This window comes from Aquarana catesbeiana, linkage group LG07, assembly GCF_042186555.1.
Source record: "Aquarana catesbeiana isolate 2022-GZ linkage group LG07, ASM4218655v1, whole genome shotgun sequence".
Classification (NCBI taxonomy): domain Eukaryota; kingdom Metazoa; phylum Chordata; class Amphibia; order Anura; family Ranidae; genus Aquarana; species Aquarana catesbeiana.
The window spans coordinates 291,585,375-291,603,860 of NC_133330.1; the positions used below are offsets into that span (position 1 = coordinate 291,585,375).

Here is an 18,486-nt window from a genome sequence, read left to right on the forward strand (position 1 = left end):
TACAAAGCTTCATAAACTGGCATCCAGAGGAGAAAGGTCTTTACTGTGAATGCCGGAGAACGAAGCAGTGAATAGATTTCACTGCTTCATAAACGGACACCTAAATCGCTGTCCATAGCACAGATTCACCCAATACCATTTTACAGCATAGCTAAGGAAAAACTTTCATCCTCCTAGAACCATTGGGGAGGGGGGGGGGGGGACATCCTGAGTAGAGAGGTAATCCTGGGCAGGGCTACAGACTTTGCTTGCCAGTGTTTAGGCAGCAGTATAACCTGACAGTGTATGACTTCCTGGATCACCCAGTGGGCAAAAATGTAAAGCAAATTAATTCCATAGGCCTAAATTAGATATTTTGTAAATGAGAAAGTCAGTTCTGAAATAATCAATAGACAGACATACCAGTCATAGCTGGTTCTCCCTAAGGGGCTCGGTTCACACCTAATGCCGATGCGGCTCACAGCAGTGGTCCTGTGCGTCCTGGTTCACTGTTTCAGGTCCAAATTCAGACCGAATTTTGGGCTGAATTCGGACCTGAAAACGGACAAAAAGACGCACAGGGCTCCTATGCAAATTTGGAGCCGAATCAGATATGTGAACCGGCTCCATAGAGAGCCATTCACATTCTCCTGCTATTGTGAATTGGATGCGGAAATCCCGCATTCAATTCGCAATAGTGTGAACCCAGCCTAAAGGGTAAATTGACATGGAAGCTTCTGTTAGTGACTTTGCTATCTGGCTTTAATGCTGGCCCTTTATTAAAATCATCAACCCAGCACATGTATACAGATTAAAGTGGTTGTTAACCCACTTTGCACAATCCTCCTTGTTCCCTAATGACAGGAGCTCCTGTCTGTTTTATAAAAAGCCTCCTTTACCGTATTTCAGGGTGGATCCCCACGATCACATGACCCACCGTCTCTCCTCTGCCCGGCTGACAGATGCAGTGGGCGGAGCCGAGATTGCCCCAAACTGGACGTCAGCCGGGACGCGAGGAGGAGGAGAGAGACGGCCACGTGATTGCTGGGAAATGCTCTGAAATACGGTAAAGGAGACTTTTTTTGATAAAACACAGATAGTCAGGGCTCAGCAGTTCTGATATACAGCTTACAGGGGGGAGGGCAGAAACTGGCAGGATCAGCCAGGTATTACAGGGGGCCAAATGACACGGCACAAGCACTGTGCTGTGTAACATGCTTTGAAGGAACAGGATCCATTTTATTTATATATATTTTTATAAGGTTAATAAACGCTTTAAAAGTCATTGACTCTACTGCAACTTTCCTGTTGCAGGCCAGTGACTAGAAATGTATTAAAGCCAGAGGGTGGAATCCCTGGCAGGTAACCAGCCTTTTCAGTAATGGTAGCCCTTCTCTCTCATGACAGATTTAATTTAAAATGAAACTAAAATATTAAAAAAAAAAAAAAAAAATTGTTAGTAGGTGTAGTAGTATGGGGAAAAAAAACCCCACTAGGGTTGACTTACTAAAGGCAAATATACTGTATTTTGTTTGCACATGATTGGATGATAGAAATGAGTAGAGCTTCCCCCTTCATATCTAGAGCAACTGCACTTATGGTGCACTGTATATTTGCCTTTAGTAAATCAACTTCCCCATCTCTTCCGGCTTAAGGGCTTCCTCCCTACTAGCATTGTCCCTCTAATTGTACACCGAGCCACACATGTGAAGGTCAGTGTAGAATCTCAGCACACTGTGGATGCCAGGACAAAGTAACCCCAACCTACACATGTGTTACATCGTTCTTGGTGTGCCAAGCAAGACAGCTTAGGAGCCTGGATCCAGAAGATATCAGAAGCTGATATTGAGAGTGAGGATGGTGTTAGCCTATATAGGAATACATGTGCGCCATAACATGCAAATTTGCACATTATGGCAAGAGCCCTGAGGTCCGAATCAAGTTCAACATTAAGATTATATTCAAAATGAGATCCACAGAGATTGGAGCTGCAACATCTGAAGGCCATTGTTTTGTTGGGTCCATGAATGTTGCACGTCATATTATACAAGGGAAAAAAAAAAGTGCCACAAGGTTGCTGATAGTGCAGATCAAGTTTATTAGGCACAGTGTTAAAATTTATTGACAATGGGTTTCTCCAATACATGTAAGTTGGGACTATTATATATTGTTCTTTTGTTAAGCATTTCTGCTATCCCTTGGAAATGTTACATACACGATAGCTGAAGCAGTAGGTTTTCTGAACTCCAGATATGCATAGGCAAAGTTTTAAAACCTCAGGGTGTGCTCATCTTTATTCTACACAGATTTTTCCTAGTGGATATAGTTTAGAACCATAGCACATTGACAGTTGCCCATGATCTCATACTATTATCATCGACTGTATATCACAATCACAGGATAAAAATGAAGCTGTCTGAACTTTTTTTTCACCTTTAATATTGTAGCGTTGATTTCACTTAAAAAAAAACAAAAAAAAAAAAGTTTCATGGTATTTACAAACTGAACAAATACAGAAAGGAACAAAAATGGAACCAAACATTGCTAAATTACAGTAAGACAATAAATAGACGCAGTAACAAAGTCCACATCTTTTCCATTTTTCAGTATTTCCAAGTAAATGTTAAAAAGGAACCTGTCTTAGACAAGAGATAATCTTCCAAGAAAGTGGCAATTCTCCAGATACTGGGCTTCATAGTAGCACTAGCAAGTTCATTTGACCAATCAGAACTAGAAGGCGGCCTAGAAAACAAAAGCAGCTTCCATGTGAGGCTTCTTGCGTTCGGTTATTCATTTGTGACAAATTCTCTCCAAGGACTCTCTGGAGGAAGTGGGGTAGTCCACACATTACACTGCTTTGAGAAGACTCCCAATCAGTGCTTCATTCTTTAAAGTCGAGAAACTGCTGCAGCTTCTTCCGTTGTTCTGCCGATGCTGGAATGGCGCTGAATAGGGGGAGGAAAAAAAGTCCATCTATTACATTTACATAAAAACTATAAACACATCCCAATAATGGTTTAAAAGAAAGGACCACCACATAAGCCATGTTCTCACCATCATTAACCACATGGCAAACTTGAGTGCAAAACATACATGCTTTAAAAAAAAAAAAAAAAAAACGCAAAAGCGCCTCTAGGGCGCACCTCCTATATTTAGCTCCTCTCTCGCTGCCACCACTATTATCAGCAATTCTTGATTGTCAAAATCACAGCTGGGAAAATGCCAACCCTACAAATTTAGATAAAATGTACAGCCCTTTAACCCCTTGTTATCTTAGGTACCCCTAACCAGCCCTAATTAATTCCTCCTTACCCAGTGTTCTTTTATTTTTTTTAAAGTAAACTTTGCTTTTTATCTTGTACTTACAGGTAAGGCTTCATGTGCATGGGACGTTTTCCAACCTCTCCTGAACGCTGGAACATCACAGCTAGTAATCTACGTTTAAAAACGTGTGTTTAGCCGCGTTTAGCTGCATTTAGCCGCATTTGCGTTCAGAAGCGTTTACTAAAGATAACCTCAGGAGACCCTCCCAAGTTATTCCTAAATAAATACTTGTTTTTAGTGCTTTCTATTTCAGCCATTCTGTGAGAGAACAGTGTGAGAGAACAGTGTGAGTAGCAGCTGAAAAAGCAGTGTGCTTGTAGCTGTTATTTTTTGGTTGGTTTGTTAATATGGATCCCATGATGAGCATGTGTGAGGAAATGATCCTGATGTTGCTTTTGCCGAGGCTCCAAAAGATGTAGAAAATTGAGAGAGGACCAGAGTTCATTGCTACTGGACACATCCATTGATGGCTCAACACATGTCCACAGGATACTTTCTAATATGCATGTTCAGCTGCATAATTACCCAGAGAATTTGTTCAGCCGTGTTTAGCCATGTTTGGTGCTTGAAATGCCTCTAAACGCATTTTTTTGGGTTCCAAAAAAGCCTCTAAACAACTGCCTATAAACGACTATAATAGTTTCTGGGCAGTTGCGTTTAGAACGCAAAAAAATGAGTTTAGAAAAATGTTCAGAGGCATTTAAAACACCACATGCCTGCAACAGCTTGTAAACGCTGCTAAACGTGATAACTGTTTCGTTTACAAGCTTTTTTTTTTTTACAAACGCTCCTAGACGCAAACGCGGCTAAACTCGACATGTAAACATGGCTAAACTCCTGTTTTTAGACGCCAGTCTCTAGCTGTCAAGTTAAATCGTTCAGGAGCGGTTGAACAACATTCTGTGTACATGATTCCTAAGGCTATAATAAGGATAATCTGTAGGTACAGTGAATATCTCCTAAACATGCACCAGTTAGGAGATTTTCACATGTTTAACAGCCAATGTGGGAACTGGCATATGCGCATCGTGCTCTTAATGAACAGGTATGCGGGCTATTGAGAGAGCTGCGCAGCGGGAGCGACATTGTGGCTCGGGCGAACGGCCGGAGCTTGTAAAGCCAGAAGGAAGACTGGGTGAAAATGGAATCCCTGTGAGTGGTGACAGGGCTCTGCTGAAGCGATACAGTTTTTTAGGTTTGTCATATTGTGCTAGAATGCGGTACATACTGTACTAGCACATGACGATATGAGCTTGTGGGGGGTTCGGACCAGTTTGTTTTTATTTAACCACTTCAGCCCCGGAAGAATTGGCCCCTCAATGGCCAGAGCACTTTTTACAATTTGGCACTGCGTTGCTTTAACTGGTAAGATCTTTTCTACTTCTGGTTATAAAAGAATCCAATAAACTCAATTTTAGTCATACATTTAGGCCAAAATGTATTCAGCCACATGTCTTTGGTAAGAAGAAAAAAAAAAAAAAAAAAAAGTCAATAAGCGTATATTTATTGGTTTGCGCAAAAGTTATAGCGTCTACAAACTAGAGTACATAAATTACTCTAAGTAGCATAAAGAGCCCGACACGTTTCATCTTCTAAGTCTTAGAAGACTTCAGCCGAAGTCTTAGAAGACTTCAGCCGAAGTGCATCGGGTTCTTTATGCTACCCCAGCTACCTTTTACTGCGCTACTTTTTGTTCAATTGAACTAAATTTTTACCGCCCGTTTTACTATTTGTTGGAAATATTTTTTTAACAATAAATTTTTCCTTGCACAATCAGATTTACACTATGTGGAAGCTCTTTTTCTTTACTTTCTCCCTGCCACATTTGGAGGATTGCCGCTGACCGGATGGAACCCGGCGGTCGATTCCAGCCTAGATCCTGATAGGAAACCAGATTAACAGGAACGTTAACAGGAGGGTTGGACCCATTCTCATCCCTTCCAAGAGCCATGAGGTTTTTCCTGCCCACCTAGCATCTCTTCTGGATTGGAACCGGATCTAACCCTACCGCTTTGACGGTACAAGCCTATATGACTCACTGCCAACGGCCTGTGAGTCCAATATCTCTGGTAAGGGCATTACATTTCTCTCTGCTGAAGTGTGTGTTTTAAGAAGATCTGGCTTTGTATGTCGGTATGCCTTACACCTCGCGGTGAAAAGTATCTACATAAATTTTGAGCATCCTGCATTCCCAAGAATTGCCACTCTATATAGACTTGTACAATCACATATATGTCCACGTTATATTATTCTTTGTCAATATTTTATATTTTTTTGCTCACAATTTTTGGTGCATTTCTGTCATGACAGACATGTGACACTGCTTTTGCTTTTTTATGTCTGTATCACCATGCTAATGTAATCTCTCAGACCACCCATCATACTTTGGTTAATTTTGCCTTGTTTGATGTCACAATCAGTGAGACACATTTACACAGTTTAATGACACTAACCTGGTTGAGAATTTCTGAATACATCCATCCTCTGCTTAAGGTCATATACCTTATAGAGGCTGTTCACACACCTGGTAATTTCAGGTATCACTCTCACAATTGTGATTCTACATCTATCAATGTAGATTTTTAGCTTTTGTTATAGCTCTAGACTTTATTGTTTTTCTTTTATTTGCTGAGAGGCATGTTGAGTATTTTGCAGATCTCGCTTTTTGTCACAAAGTTTTGAAAATTTAAAAAAGAAAAGAAAAAAAAAAATTTTTTTTTTCTTTCTTCATTTAGAAAAACAAATGAGAGCTGCAAAATACTCACCATGCCTCTTAGCAAATAATTTGGGGTGTCTACTTTCCAAAATGTAGTCATTTGTGCCATCTTGACATTTCATGGCCTCCGAAAATGTGATGGGTATTTTGGCGTGCAATTCCACATATGCCCATGACATGTTTGAAATATATATTATTTAGTGACAACTTTGTGCAAAAAAAAGTTTGTAATTTTCCTGAAACTTGTGGCAAAATATTAAATATTCCATGGACTCAACATGCCTCTCAGCAATTAGCTTGGGGTGTCTACTTTCCAAAAAGGGGTAATTGGGGGAGGTGTTGAACTGTCCTGGCATGTTATGCACAACATTAGAAGCTTATGTCGCACATCACTCACTCTTCTAACCACTTGAAGTCAAAGCCTTGACACTCTTTTTTTTTGACATGCTCTTTTTTTTTTTTTAACTGTGGTGGTGAAATCACTAACTACAGCGCTGGAGTCACGGCTTTAAGTATCGTGGGAGCAAACGCTGTTGCTGTCAGAATAAATAAACCTGTGCTGCAGCTGAATGGCGTACCTGCTAAGCAAATGATGGTTAACAATAAAACAAAGTAACATTACAGTATAACAGTAAGACATACCATACCTGCAAAGCAAATACAAAAAAAAATAGCAAAAATAAAACAGTTCTAAAATACAGTAACAATAGAGAGCGAATATAAGAGAGAACAATAGAGAGAAGCAAAATAAAACCACAACTATTTTTGGCTTTTTTTTGTGTTTTATTTTTTTTTTTAATTTTTTGCACTTTTATTTAAAACTGTAAACGTTCCAGATTAGGGTCTCTCAAAATGTGATGGACATCTCAACTTTCGAGACCCTGTGCAAGTGTGCCCTAGGGTACAGCATTGCACAGTCCTATGGTAAAAATCCACTAGTGTGTGGTAGCGTTTGAAACAGTCACTGATGCAGAGACCAGGTTGGTCAGGACAGGAGGGACAATAAAAGCGGGTGTCACGCCTAAATCCACATTTTCTGCAGACACATCTTCTTTGGGGATTTCTTTGGGTAGGGGTACCAGGGAGGACATACGGAAAATGCCTCTCATGCAGCCGGCTCACCGCATTTGCGTTGGGATGGTGGGCCACAGCACCGTCTGGAAACAGAAGGGCTGTGATGATCTCTTCCTGGAATTTAAGGAAGGATCCAGTTCGTCCTGAAGCTTTCTATAGCACATAAGCATTTAGCAGCAGACACAATTGGAATAAATACTTGGTGACATCAAGTCCCACACAATCTTACCAGCGCGCTCTATGTAGTCTGGGCAGTTCTCGGGCTCCACGTGACCATAAAACTATATGTATAGCCTGTTGCCCTGTCACAGAGCTTATACATCTTGACCCCATATCTGGCAAGCTTGCTGGGAAGATACTGTTTGATAGACAAGCGGCCAGAAAACTTAACCAGGGACTCATCAAACGCAGACAACTTGCTCGGGAGTAAACAAGGCTGCAAACTGTTGGCTGAAGTGGTTTAGGAGGGGCTGAATTTTGTACAGCCGATCGTATCCAGGGTCAACCCAAGTTCAAGGTCATTGAAATGCATGAACCGCAAGATCTGCTTGTATCGTGCCCTGGTCATGGAAAGAGAACACGGGCATATGGTGAATTGGGTCAGTGGACCAATATGACCGCAACTCACTTTTTTTTTTTTTAACTATGTCCATGAGGAGGGATAGGCCCAGGTAAGTCTTAAATTCGGAAACCGTAATAGGTCTCCAATCTCTGGCAAATGACAACTGGGGATTAGCGGCAATGAATTGACCAGCATACAACTGCTTTGGTCCACAACAGATCTATAGAGATCTCCCATGAAAAACAGCGAATAAAGTGATGTGAAATCAACTGTTTCCACCTGAATTCCGGGGGGAGGGGGGGGGGGGGGGATTGGGGGGGGGGAGAGTACGGGTGCTGCAAAAGTGGTGGGCTCCCAATTCGGATTGGCAGATGCAGCAGGAAGGGCACTATGGGCTCGACGGGCCTGTGTTTGTCTTCTTGATGGCTGCGGGACTCAACTTGTGCTAGCCACCTTACCAGCTGGAACTGCACTTATGGGACTCGCCACGTCACCAAGTGTTACTACAGTGCTGGATGTACGACCAGGATGTACTAGGTTGCTGTTGCTTGCCAGTTCACCAGAACGAGCGGCACTAGTACTGGCTCTCTGCTCCATACGAGAGCCCTGCGGTTCTTGTACCTCAACAACAGCAGAACGGGGTCGGGTACGCCTGACCTTGGCAGGGACCACTACTCTGTCATCAGAGCCATCTGTCAGGGTGCTGCTGCTGTCTACTGGTTTGTATTCTGAGCCTTAATCTCACAGATGGGCGAGTTCCTCTCCACTCTCATCTGTCATGCTCAGAAACATGTAAGCCTCTTCACTAGTGTACCTTCAATTTGGACATGTTGGACTCTAAATTTACTGGTACACTAGTGCGACTCACAGGAAAGAGAGAGCACCTGAATGTCAGCGACTGCTTCAAACGCTACCAAAAAACTGTTAGCGTTCACAGGGATCAGGCTGACTCTGCGAATGCTGCAGTTGTGTTAAGTGTTTTGTAAGGGACAGTGATCGATTGATTCTGCACTTGGGCGGGCTGGGCGGAGGGGCTAAACGCAGGTGCTAGCAGGTATCTGGGCTGATCCCGCTAACACTGCGTTTTTGGGAACGCTAATATAGTTCTGATCAGGTCAAAAGATATCAATCTGTTTAGACCCTATACTACTAAGGGAGGCGTATGGTGCGTACGTGGGTGTTAGCGCTACTGCCACTAATCTGACGCTGCCTGGGGTGACACAGACCCTAACTGATGCTACAACCTAACTGATATCACTTGCTGGGGGATCAGGGGGTTAAACCCTTTATTAGGTAATAAGGTAATTTATTAGGTGCCCTGACGAAAAAAAAAAACAAAAAAAAAAAAACACTAACCAGCGTCACCCGTAACACTAATATGGTGATCACTGATAACCTTTATTAGGGGGGGGTTCCCTAGACCTATCTGGGGCAACGACCAAGTACCTTAACACTGATTGATCACTGTACTGGTGTCATTTGTGACAAAGAAAAATATGAACACTGCACTGGGTGACACTGACGGAGTGAAGGGGTTAATGGGGGGGGGGGGGGGGGGGAATGCACGATCAGGGGGGTGACAAATGTACCTATGTGTACTGGTGTTTGTGTAGTGTTGGTGCAACTTACTGTGAGAGGAGAGAAGACATCTCTCTGGAATGGAAAAAGGAGTTCCACAAGGGGAGAGGACATCACTTCCCCTGCCTGTGTTTACACTTACAAGCAGGGGAAGGATTTCATTTGCCAGAACTGATCACCAGGTCCAGGCCAGAAATCATTGGCCTGGGCCTGGAGACTGATCGGTTCTTAAGTGAATCTGATCATCGCGGCCGCCATACTGTAACGTTGATTCGCCGAGCCAACCTGCCGCAGTACAACTGCGGCAGCAGGTCCGGAAATGGTCAAACGCAGTTAACAACCGTTTAAGCATTTTAAACTTTTTTGTTTTAGTTTACATTTGTGTTTTTCTCCAGTGTTGCATTAAATAAAAAACTTCCATGTTCTGTAAAATATTTTAGTGTCATTTTAAACAGGACAACTTCAAGAAATATACACTTATTTACAGTAAATATATATATTTTTTTCTTAAGGTCAAGTTAGAATTTATTTTCCTTTTTACAATTTGTTACTTATTTTATCTTTAGCATATTGTCAAAAGAAAGCCTAGCTTGTCCCAGAGAAAAAAAAAAAAAAAAAAAGAGAAAAAAAAAAAAAAGAGAAAAAAAAAAAAAAACTTTTTTGCTGAATAAACAGGCCTATAGTAGAAAAAAGGGGTGAGAAGGAATGATAGCTGGAGCAGATAAATACATACTGCAAGTGCTCTCCAAACGTTGTGGTTATCCTATAGATTGCAGTCTTTAGAGTAGATCGCAGGGCAAATCGTAGTGTCTTATAGGAGGAATCTACCAAACATTGTGCAGCTCTGGCAGGCTTGCTGGATACATGTGGGAGCTTAAAATGCTTCTCTACGGCCTGTAACAAAACAAGTAAAATGTAATCAGCAGCAGTTAAAAAAGGCTAAAGCTCTGTACACATGAACAGAATATCGTACAAAAAAAAAAAAAAAAAAAAATTACTGCTTTTGAAGCGGTCATACGATAACCGGATCACTACTACAAAGCTTTCATCCAAAATTTTCTGAAGGCACAAACAAGAACTTTTTTCTTGTACGATACCAGATCATAAGATTTTTGTTTAATCGGTAGAATTTTTGTCCGAAAATACAATACCAATGCATTACTTCCCAATTTTCATTCTGTTATATGAAAATTTTCATACCTTAGCGACCTATTCGTTTTTGATATGGAGATTAGCCCTCATCATGTGTACTAGGCTTAAAGAAGAACTGCAGTCTGCTCACATAAATTGTAATAAAATTATCTTTACCATTCTGAAGCTTCCCTCCAACCACTTTGCATATTATTTTATATATACTGTGATTCTGTACTTGCCAAATATGCTGCAGAAATCTCCCTTCACTAGGTCTGGCTGCAGCCATTTTAACTGTGGGCAGCTGAAGCTGCTGCCTGTTCATTTCCTGGATTTACACAAACACAGACACACACCTCCAGCTCTGTAGCTCTCATCCCCTCTCCCTTCCTGGCAAACTCTCACAAGAGTGAAAGAGAGGGAGAGCTGTGTATGATGTCATAAGTCCTAGGCTAATGACCAGACAAGAGACAGGAAGTGGGCTGTATAAGGTATTAACTGGCAGAAAAAAAAAATGTTTTACTAACCAAAGTTAACAACAAGGTCAGAAGATTTAATAGATGTAAAGATGAAAAAAATTGACTGAAGGTCCGCTTTAAGTTTCAACAAATTACATGAAAAAAGTAGTTAAGCGAGCTGTCTAACTTGACGAATTGTTTGCAATTGAACAAAAAAAAAAAAAAATTCGAACCCACAGCCAAATCCTGCACCCCCCCCCCCCCAAAGACAAAAAATGCAGATCGCTTGGTTCTCAATCTGCTCAGAGTGGCGAGCAGTCACTGACAGTCAGTGGTGTGCTAAGAGCTGAAGCCAACTGTCGATCAGTCATCTGGGTGGATCTAAACAATATGATTGGGATCCCTTCAGAGCTTAGAGATATGTCCCAGCTCTGGGACAACAGCTCATAACAGGCTTTAGCCCACTGTCTGCTGATTCTGGGTCAGAGGAGAGCAAACTAAGTGCGCTCCTGTGACCCAGAAGAGGTGTATGACCAAAAAGCTTTGGCAATACCTCTTAAGAAATAGAGCCTGATCTCACCCCAAGACGCTAACTGAATGAGCAGCAAAACACTTATGGCACCATCACTAGTCTCTCCTTCCCCACAGGAAGATGGTCACCACTGTAATGCAACAAAATCAAAAAGGCCAACAGTTCTGCCTTTTCTTCTCTCAGTCAGCTGTTCAGAAGATTGAGAGAGACTGACAGCAAGAGGAGGTTCATTCAGGTAAATTTGCCAGCTGTATGTAAAACATACATGCAGACCTTGTACACGCAGGGCTCAAATTTGTGAAACAACAATGTGTGTACAAAACTTTCAACACGTTTCATGTAATGCTGAAGCTTAGTAAAGGCCTGCTAGCAGCTTGTTTAACCCACTTACCGACCGGCTTACGCTGATATATGTTGGAAAAGTGGCACTGGTGCGCAAAACAACGTACCCGTACGTCACTGTCAGCTAGCGGGCGGGGGCGCGCCCACGGACTCGATGTCCGCCAGTGGCCTGCGATCGTGGCATGGAGAGGCAGAACAGGGAGATGCCTATGTAAACAAGGCATTTCCCTGTTCTGCCTAGCAACATGAGAGATCTACTGTTCCCAGTGATCTCAGTCATGTTCTAGTGAGCCCATCCCCCCTACAGTTATAACACACTGAGGGAACACACTTAACCCCTTGATCGCCCCTTAATGTTTAACACCTTCCCTGCCAGTGACATTTACACAGTAATCAGTGCATTTTTATAAAACTGATCACCCTAGAAATGCCAATAGCCCAAACAGTGTCAAAAGTGTCCAATCTGTCCGCCGCAATGTCGCAGTCACGATATAAAAAAAAAAAAAAAAAAAAATTTAATTTATAAAAATGCCATAAATCTATCCCCTATTTTGTAGACGCAATAACTTTTGCGCAAACCAATATACGCTTATTGAGATTTTTTAATCAAAAATATGTAAAAGAATACATATAGGCCTAAACTGAGGAAGAAATTCGTGTTTTTTTTATATATATATTTTTGGGGGATAATTTTATTATAGCAAAAAAGTAAAAAAAAAAAAAAAAATGTTTTTCAAAATTGTCACTTTTGTTTATAGCGCAAGTACAGTACAGTACAGTACTCCTGCAGTACACAGAAAATGGAAATGCAATAGTTCTAGAAAATCTAAACTGCTAAATACCTTTTCTCAGCGGCAGTATATAGCAGCCTTATGACTTCTATCAGTGTCTAGTTAAAGCTTGTAGAAGGAGTTTCCATTCTCCTCTGACTGTTCTATGAGGCTGCAGGATGCCTGACCCTCTGTCTTGACAGTACTGATTGGCTCTGTGCTGATCACATGCACCCTCCCAAGAAAAAACAAAAAAACAAACAAAAAAAAAAACCAAAACAAAAAACAAAAAAACACAACACCACACACACCACCTCTAGCAATACACACCTATATCAGGAGATGGATTGGGGACTATGGAAGGAGGGGAGGATAAGAGAAGACAGGATCAAACTGCCTTTTTACACAATGCAGAGAAGCCCTGAGGTTCCACAGTGAGTATACCAAGCATGCTTTACTGCATATACAGACTGATTTTACAGTTGTGGGTTTAATAACACTTTAAATACTTCCAATAAGATGCTGCAAGTTTGCTGAAAGCTTAAAAATGCTTTGCAAAATCTTGTAGTACACTGCACTTATACAGGGTGAAGCCAATGAATAGAATTTAGTTATTAAAGGGTGGCCTTTTAGTGGAGTTTAGCTTTAACACAGCTGCTAAGGCATGACCACTGTCTCTTACCTCTTGTAGATTCAGAAGTGTGGCTAGTATGTTGGACAATGTTGTCTGTACCACTCCCATGCGATCTTCAGAGAATGAGGCTGCCACCAGATGAGACAACCCTGAAAAGATATCCCGAGTTTAGAATCCAGCCATTTACCAGGCAAAAAGAAGGAACTGCCAATACTATTTGGGAAACCCTGAACAGGTGCTTAATTAGCCAGTTAATTATCTGTGGAGCATTATAATGTGCACTATCCCTTTAAACTAAAGTGCTATAATCAAACGTGTCTTAAAAGGGGCCCCTGAAGACGTCTTGACGAGAAGAACAATATGGCGTTGCTACAGGAATGAGATGTCATCCCACACTGAGAAAATAGGATTTTTATTACAGCTTACCTGTAAAATCATTTTCTTGGAGTACATCATGGGACACAGAGCCTCAGTATTTACTAAATGGGTTATGGGCCACCTTCAGGTGTTGACACTGGTATACCCAATCAAGGAAGTTTACTCCCTATATAACCCCTCCTCCTTCCAGGAGCACATGAGTTTTTGTAGCAAAGAAACACCCCATAAAGAGGGGAGGGACCTCTGTGTCCCATGATGTACTCCAAGAAAAGGATTTTACAGGTAAGCTGTAATAAAAATCCTATTTTCTTTATCGTACATCATGGGACACAGAGAATAAGTATTTACTTAATGGGACGTCCCATAGCAATGCTACTTGAGGGGAGGGAGACACAACCCGGAGGGTACCCCCAGACTTGAGGATTTATACTGCTGCCTGCAGCACACTGCGCACGAAGGCGATATCCTCATACCTTCTTACATCCACTTGATAAAACTTGGTGAATGTATGCACTGAACACCAAGTTGCAGCCTTACAGATCTGATCCATGGAGGCCTGGTGACGCACTGCCCAAGAAGCACTAACCGCCCTGGTAGAGAGTGCCCCTTAACTTGAAACGGGGGAATTTTACCCCTTAAATCATATGTTTGAATTATCACTTGCCGAATCCACTTAGCAACAGTGGATTTCAAAGCTGCCTGTCCTTTCTTAGAACCCACTGGCAGAATAAATAAGACATCAGTCTTACGAACCTGAGCAGTTGCCTTTAAATGGATTTTCACTGCTCTCACCACATCAAGACAATGTAGTGACTTTTCTTCCCTGGAATGTAGTTTTGGAAAAAACGATGGCAGGACAATATCTTGGTTCAGGTGGAAACCTGAGACTACTTTTGGTAAAAACCCAGAAGAGGGCTTAACACCACGCTTTCCTCATGAAAAATCAAGTATGGCTCTTTACAAGAAAGAGCAGCCAATTCCGAAACTCTCCTTGCTGCAGATATAGCAACCAAAAACACCGGCTTCCTTGTCAAAAGGACTAAGGGAATATGTTGTATCGGTTCAAATGGCTGTTTTTGTAACACTGACAAAACTAAATTCAAGTCCAAGGGTTCAAAGGTGATTTAACTGGCGGATTAATCCGCATCACCCCTTGCATAAAACCCGGACTAAAGAATGCGTAGCAAGCAGTCATTGAAATAAAATCGATAAGGCTGAGACTTGGCCCTTAATAGTACTCAGGCCAACTTCATCTCTACACCTAATTGTAGAAAGGCAAGAATTCTGCCTAGAATATATCTCCGAAGGTGCCAACCCTTGGATTCACACCAGGAAACATAAGCCTTCTGGACTCTATAATATATAGCTCTGGAAGCTGGCTTCCTTGCATTAATCAAAGTAGAGATAACTGACCCGGAAAGCCTACCTGAGTCCTGCACACGGCGCCGCCTGCCATAGCCACGCCCCTTCAGTGACCCGCCCTCCTCCTTTCAAATGAACCTTAGCGCGCGGATGGCACGGCATTTGGGTTTGAATGCAGACCCGAAGGAGAGGAGGCTGCAGCCGCCATCTGGCGTTCCTGGCAGGATTGCTATATGTATGGGTAAAACATAATAAAATGTTTTAAGATCTTTTAAAATCCTCATCAACACTGCTGGTTGGCTGCTAAACCCCCTAACCACATGATGTATAATAAGCCGCCCCGCACCCCTCTGGGGGGGGGCAGGAAATAATTTTATTTAGCAGTTGAGGCTTATATTCTGTTTTCATAAGCGTAAATTAGTTTAGCTTTAGCGCTGTCATTTTTGCCAATCATGTAATAATTTATTCAGACATGCAACAATACCCAAATGTAGGATGTAGTACAACTTTTACATAAAAAATGCTGTAGCCCCAGCCCCTTAGTTTCCCCAATTGGGGGGGGCGACATTATGTTCAATTACAAACCCCCACTTGCTACTGGGACACACACTGCTGTTTGTAGCTGGACACAGAGCTGCTGAGAAGCACAAGGTATTTTTACTCCCTCTAGAGGAGATTTTAAGGCATTTACAATTTTTTCATATGGAAGAAAAAAAGGCATAGGTGGACTTTGCAGTTACTAAGTTTCTTCCCTTAACTTTTCCTCGCTGCAGGATACTGCTTAAACAGACAGATCCAAACTTCACCCATCACGGCGGGCAGCGTTAGTAACCTTCAAAGACTGGGTCCCTATTATAGGGGTTCCACTCCTTTGGACCTGTATAGCACCCTTCAGGAAAATCTTTAGGTGATGCATGACAAAAAAAAAAAAAAAAGAAGAAGAGAGTCCTGGTTCCTAGGGTCCAGCAGCCCTCGAAAGAGGAGTTACAGGCAAAACCTCCTTCCTCAGTGGCTTGGATGGATCCGGTCAAATGGAGGAATTCGAATCCAGCATGGATGCCTCCTGGAGCTCCTCAGAGCACATCTTCACTCGTGACCAACACCTTAGACACTGGCGAAAAAATTGATGTGCTCCTGGAAGGAGAAGGGGTTATATAGGGACTGAACTGAACAGTGTCAACACCTGAAGGTGGCCCATAACCCATTAAGTAAATACTTAGGCTCTGTGTCCCATGATGTATGATAAAGAAAAGCCACTGACAGACAGCAGGTGGCGCTGTGTTTTTCCACATAAGTTCTATTCACAACCACATAAGCTCTATTGTTATTGCTGCAATAGCATTATTTGCTTTTAAAGCGGGGGTTCACCCACACCGCCAAAAAAAAAAAAAAAAAAAAAAAAATTAAAAGCCAGCAGCTACAAATACTGCAGCTGCTGACTTTTAATACATGGCCACTTACCTGTTCCAGGGTCCAGCGATGTCGGCAGGGGACGCAGAGAACCCGCTCGGTTCTCGGCAGCTGCCTTGCCATCCTAGGTGAGTGAATCAGGAAGTGAAGCATTGCGGCTTCACTTCCCGGTTCCCTACTGCGCATGCGCGAGTCGCGCTGCGCATCCCAAGTGGTCCCCGTTCTCTCCTGGGAGCTGTGTGTTCCCAGCAGACAGCGCGGTGGGGACGGGAAGTGGCGTAGACTCCCATGGGAGTCTATGCCGGAAGTGGGTGCAAATACCTGTCTTAGACAGGTATCTGCACCCCCCTCCCCCCTGAAAGGTGCCAAATGTGACACCGGAGGGGGGGAGGGTTCCGAAAAGCAGAAGTTCCATTTTTGTGCGGAACTCCGCTTTAATGTGTTATAATAAACTGAATTATGCAATGCTTTCCGCTTATCGTCTTGTTTTCATGTATAATACATAGGGGATAATTATGGCTTTTGAGATCTGGATATTACCAAGTATAACTCATAAATCTTAAAGTGGATGTAAACCCAATGTCATCCTTTCTAAACTACTGCCATGGGGGTTATCTATAAGGATATACATGCCTCCTGCTTGTATCTTTACCTGTCAAATGTCTCCCCTCTGTCTGTTATGAGACCCGAAAAACTGCAGATTCTGTGGGTGGGTCTGTTGTCTGGAGCTCGGTGGGTGGAGTTGTGATGTCAGTAAACTCCCCGCCCACCTCTACACTCCCCTTGTCAATATGCATTTTTTCCTGTGTATTTCTAACACTGAACTTCTGCTATGATCTCTAACATCCAGTGAAAGGACAGGAAAGTAACCACATGACTTCAGCATGCCAAATCATGCTGAGGTGTGGAACAGCCAATCCTTGCAGAGCTGCTGAAGAAAGGAGTGGGGGAGGGAATTAAAAAAATAATGCATGTCTTAGGCTGTCACTCACAGCAAGGGGGAGTATTTGACAAAGTTTCTCAGTATGTCAAGATTTTTTCACTGAACAATAAAAAAAAAAAAAAAAAAGAGATTGCTCAGAGATAGAGTAACTCTGTGTGGCAAGACTGGGCTCAAATGATAGGAAATCTTTTACTCTACAGTATGATATAAAAAAAAAAAAACACAATAAAAAATTTTCGGGTTTACATCCACTTTAAGGGTCTTTGTTTTTGGTGAGTTCTCTGAGAATTGGGAAAGGATTCACACAAGACTGATTGAAGGTGTCACACTGTGAAGTTGTTGCACTTTTGATGTGTTTGAAGATTGCACATAGCACTGACTGTTCGTGTATGCACAGCTTCCAACAGATCTTTACAAATATTTTTGAGATAGATACATACATACATATACATATCTATATATTTATATTTATATACTAGGAATTGATGTATTCACAGCTTCCAGCACAGTTTTGCATCAAAGACTTTTGCACAAAAAGATGTATTGTGTTTTGCACAGGATTTCTTGCATTTACACATTATTTAATGTATGTATATAAGATGTTAATGATTTAAGCAGTCTTATATTGTATTGTACTCTAAATATCAGAGGCTATTTATTGATACAACAGCTGGGGTTATTAAAAAGGTGTGGCGTAGACATGATTCATAAACTAGCCAGGTCCTGTCTGACCTCTTTTTACCCCTTTCAGTGTAAATCACGTCACCAATGCACAAAGCATCTATTTGTCCACATGATGGGCTTTCAACATTCAAGGATTTAAGGATGTAGGGTGGACAAAAAGGGTATTACTTCATCACAGAGCTCTATTAAAAGTAATGACAATTTAGTGCCAGGAAAAAAATAAGGGGTACACAAAGAACAGAACAATCTCTTTAGTCTACAGCAAACACATCAACCATCTTTTTGTTATAGCATATAATCCATTCTGCTGAAGTGTTCCACATTAACAAACTTCAAAAATGAACAGGCTTAAAGTGACTGCAAACAACCACCTTTTTAAAACAACCCATTTAGTTAAGAAAAATGGAAATGAAAAAAGGAAAGGAATAGGATTTTTGTATAGATATAAAGAACTATAAAATACCTTTTTTTCCCCCTTTATTATGTGATCTCATTCTCTCTGTTCTCAGCTGCATAAGAGCTGGGGGGAGGAGAAGCAACAGCACACTGAGCTTCCCAGTGAATGGCTGTGCAGGGGGGCATGTCAGGACATGGCATAGCTAGAGAACT

General features: G+C 41.9%; 1 protein-coding gene across 1 annotated transcript in view; it reads right to left on the minus strand.

Annotated features, from left to right (window-relative positions):
• Nucleotides 1-2,052: 2,052 nt before the first annotated feature.
• NDC1 (NDC1 transmembrane nucleoporin) overlaps nucleotides 2,053-18,486 on the minus strand; it is a 52,233-nt gene continuing 35,799 nt past the window's right edge. Inside the window, exons 16-18 of the mRNA XM_073593524.1 lie at nucleotides 13,149-13,249; nucleotides 9,967-10,127; nucleotides 2,053-2,924 (exon numbers count right to left, since the gene is read on the minus strand). Coding sequence (XP_073449625.1) covers nucleotides 2,861-2,924; nucleotides 9,967-10,127; nucleotides 13,149-13,249 — 326 coding nt within the window. The 3' untranslated portion in view covers nucleotides 2,053-2,860. The remainder of the gene's footprint in view (nucleotides 2,925-9,966; nucleotides 10,128-13,148; nucleotides 13,250-18,486) is intronic.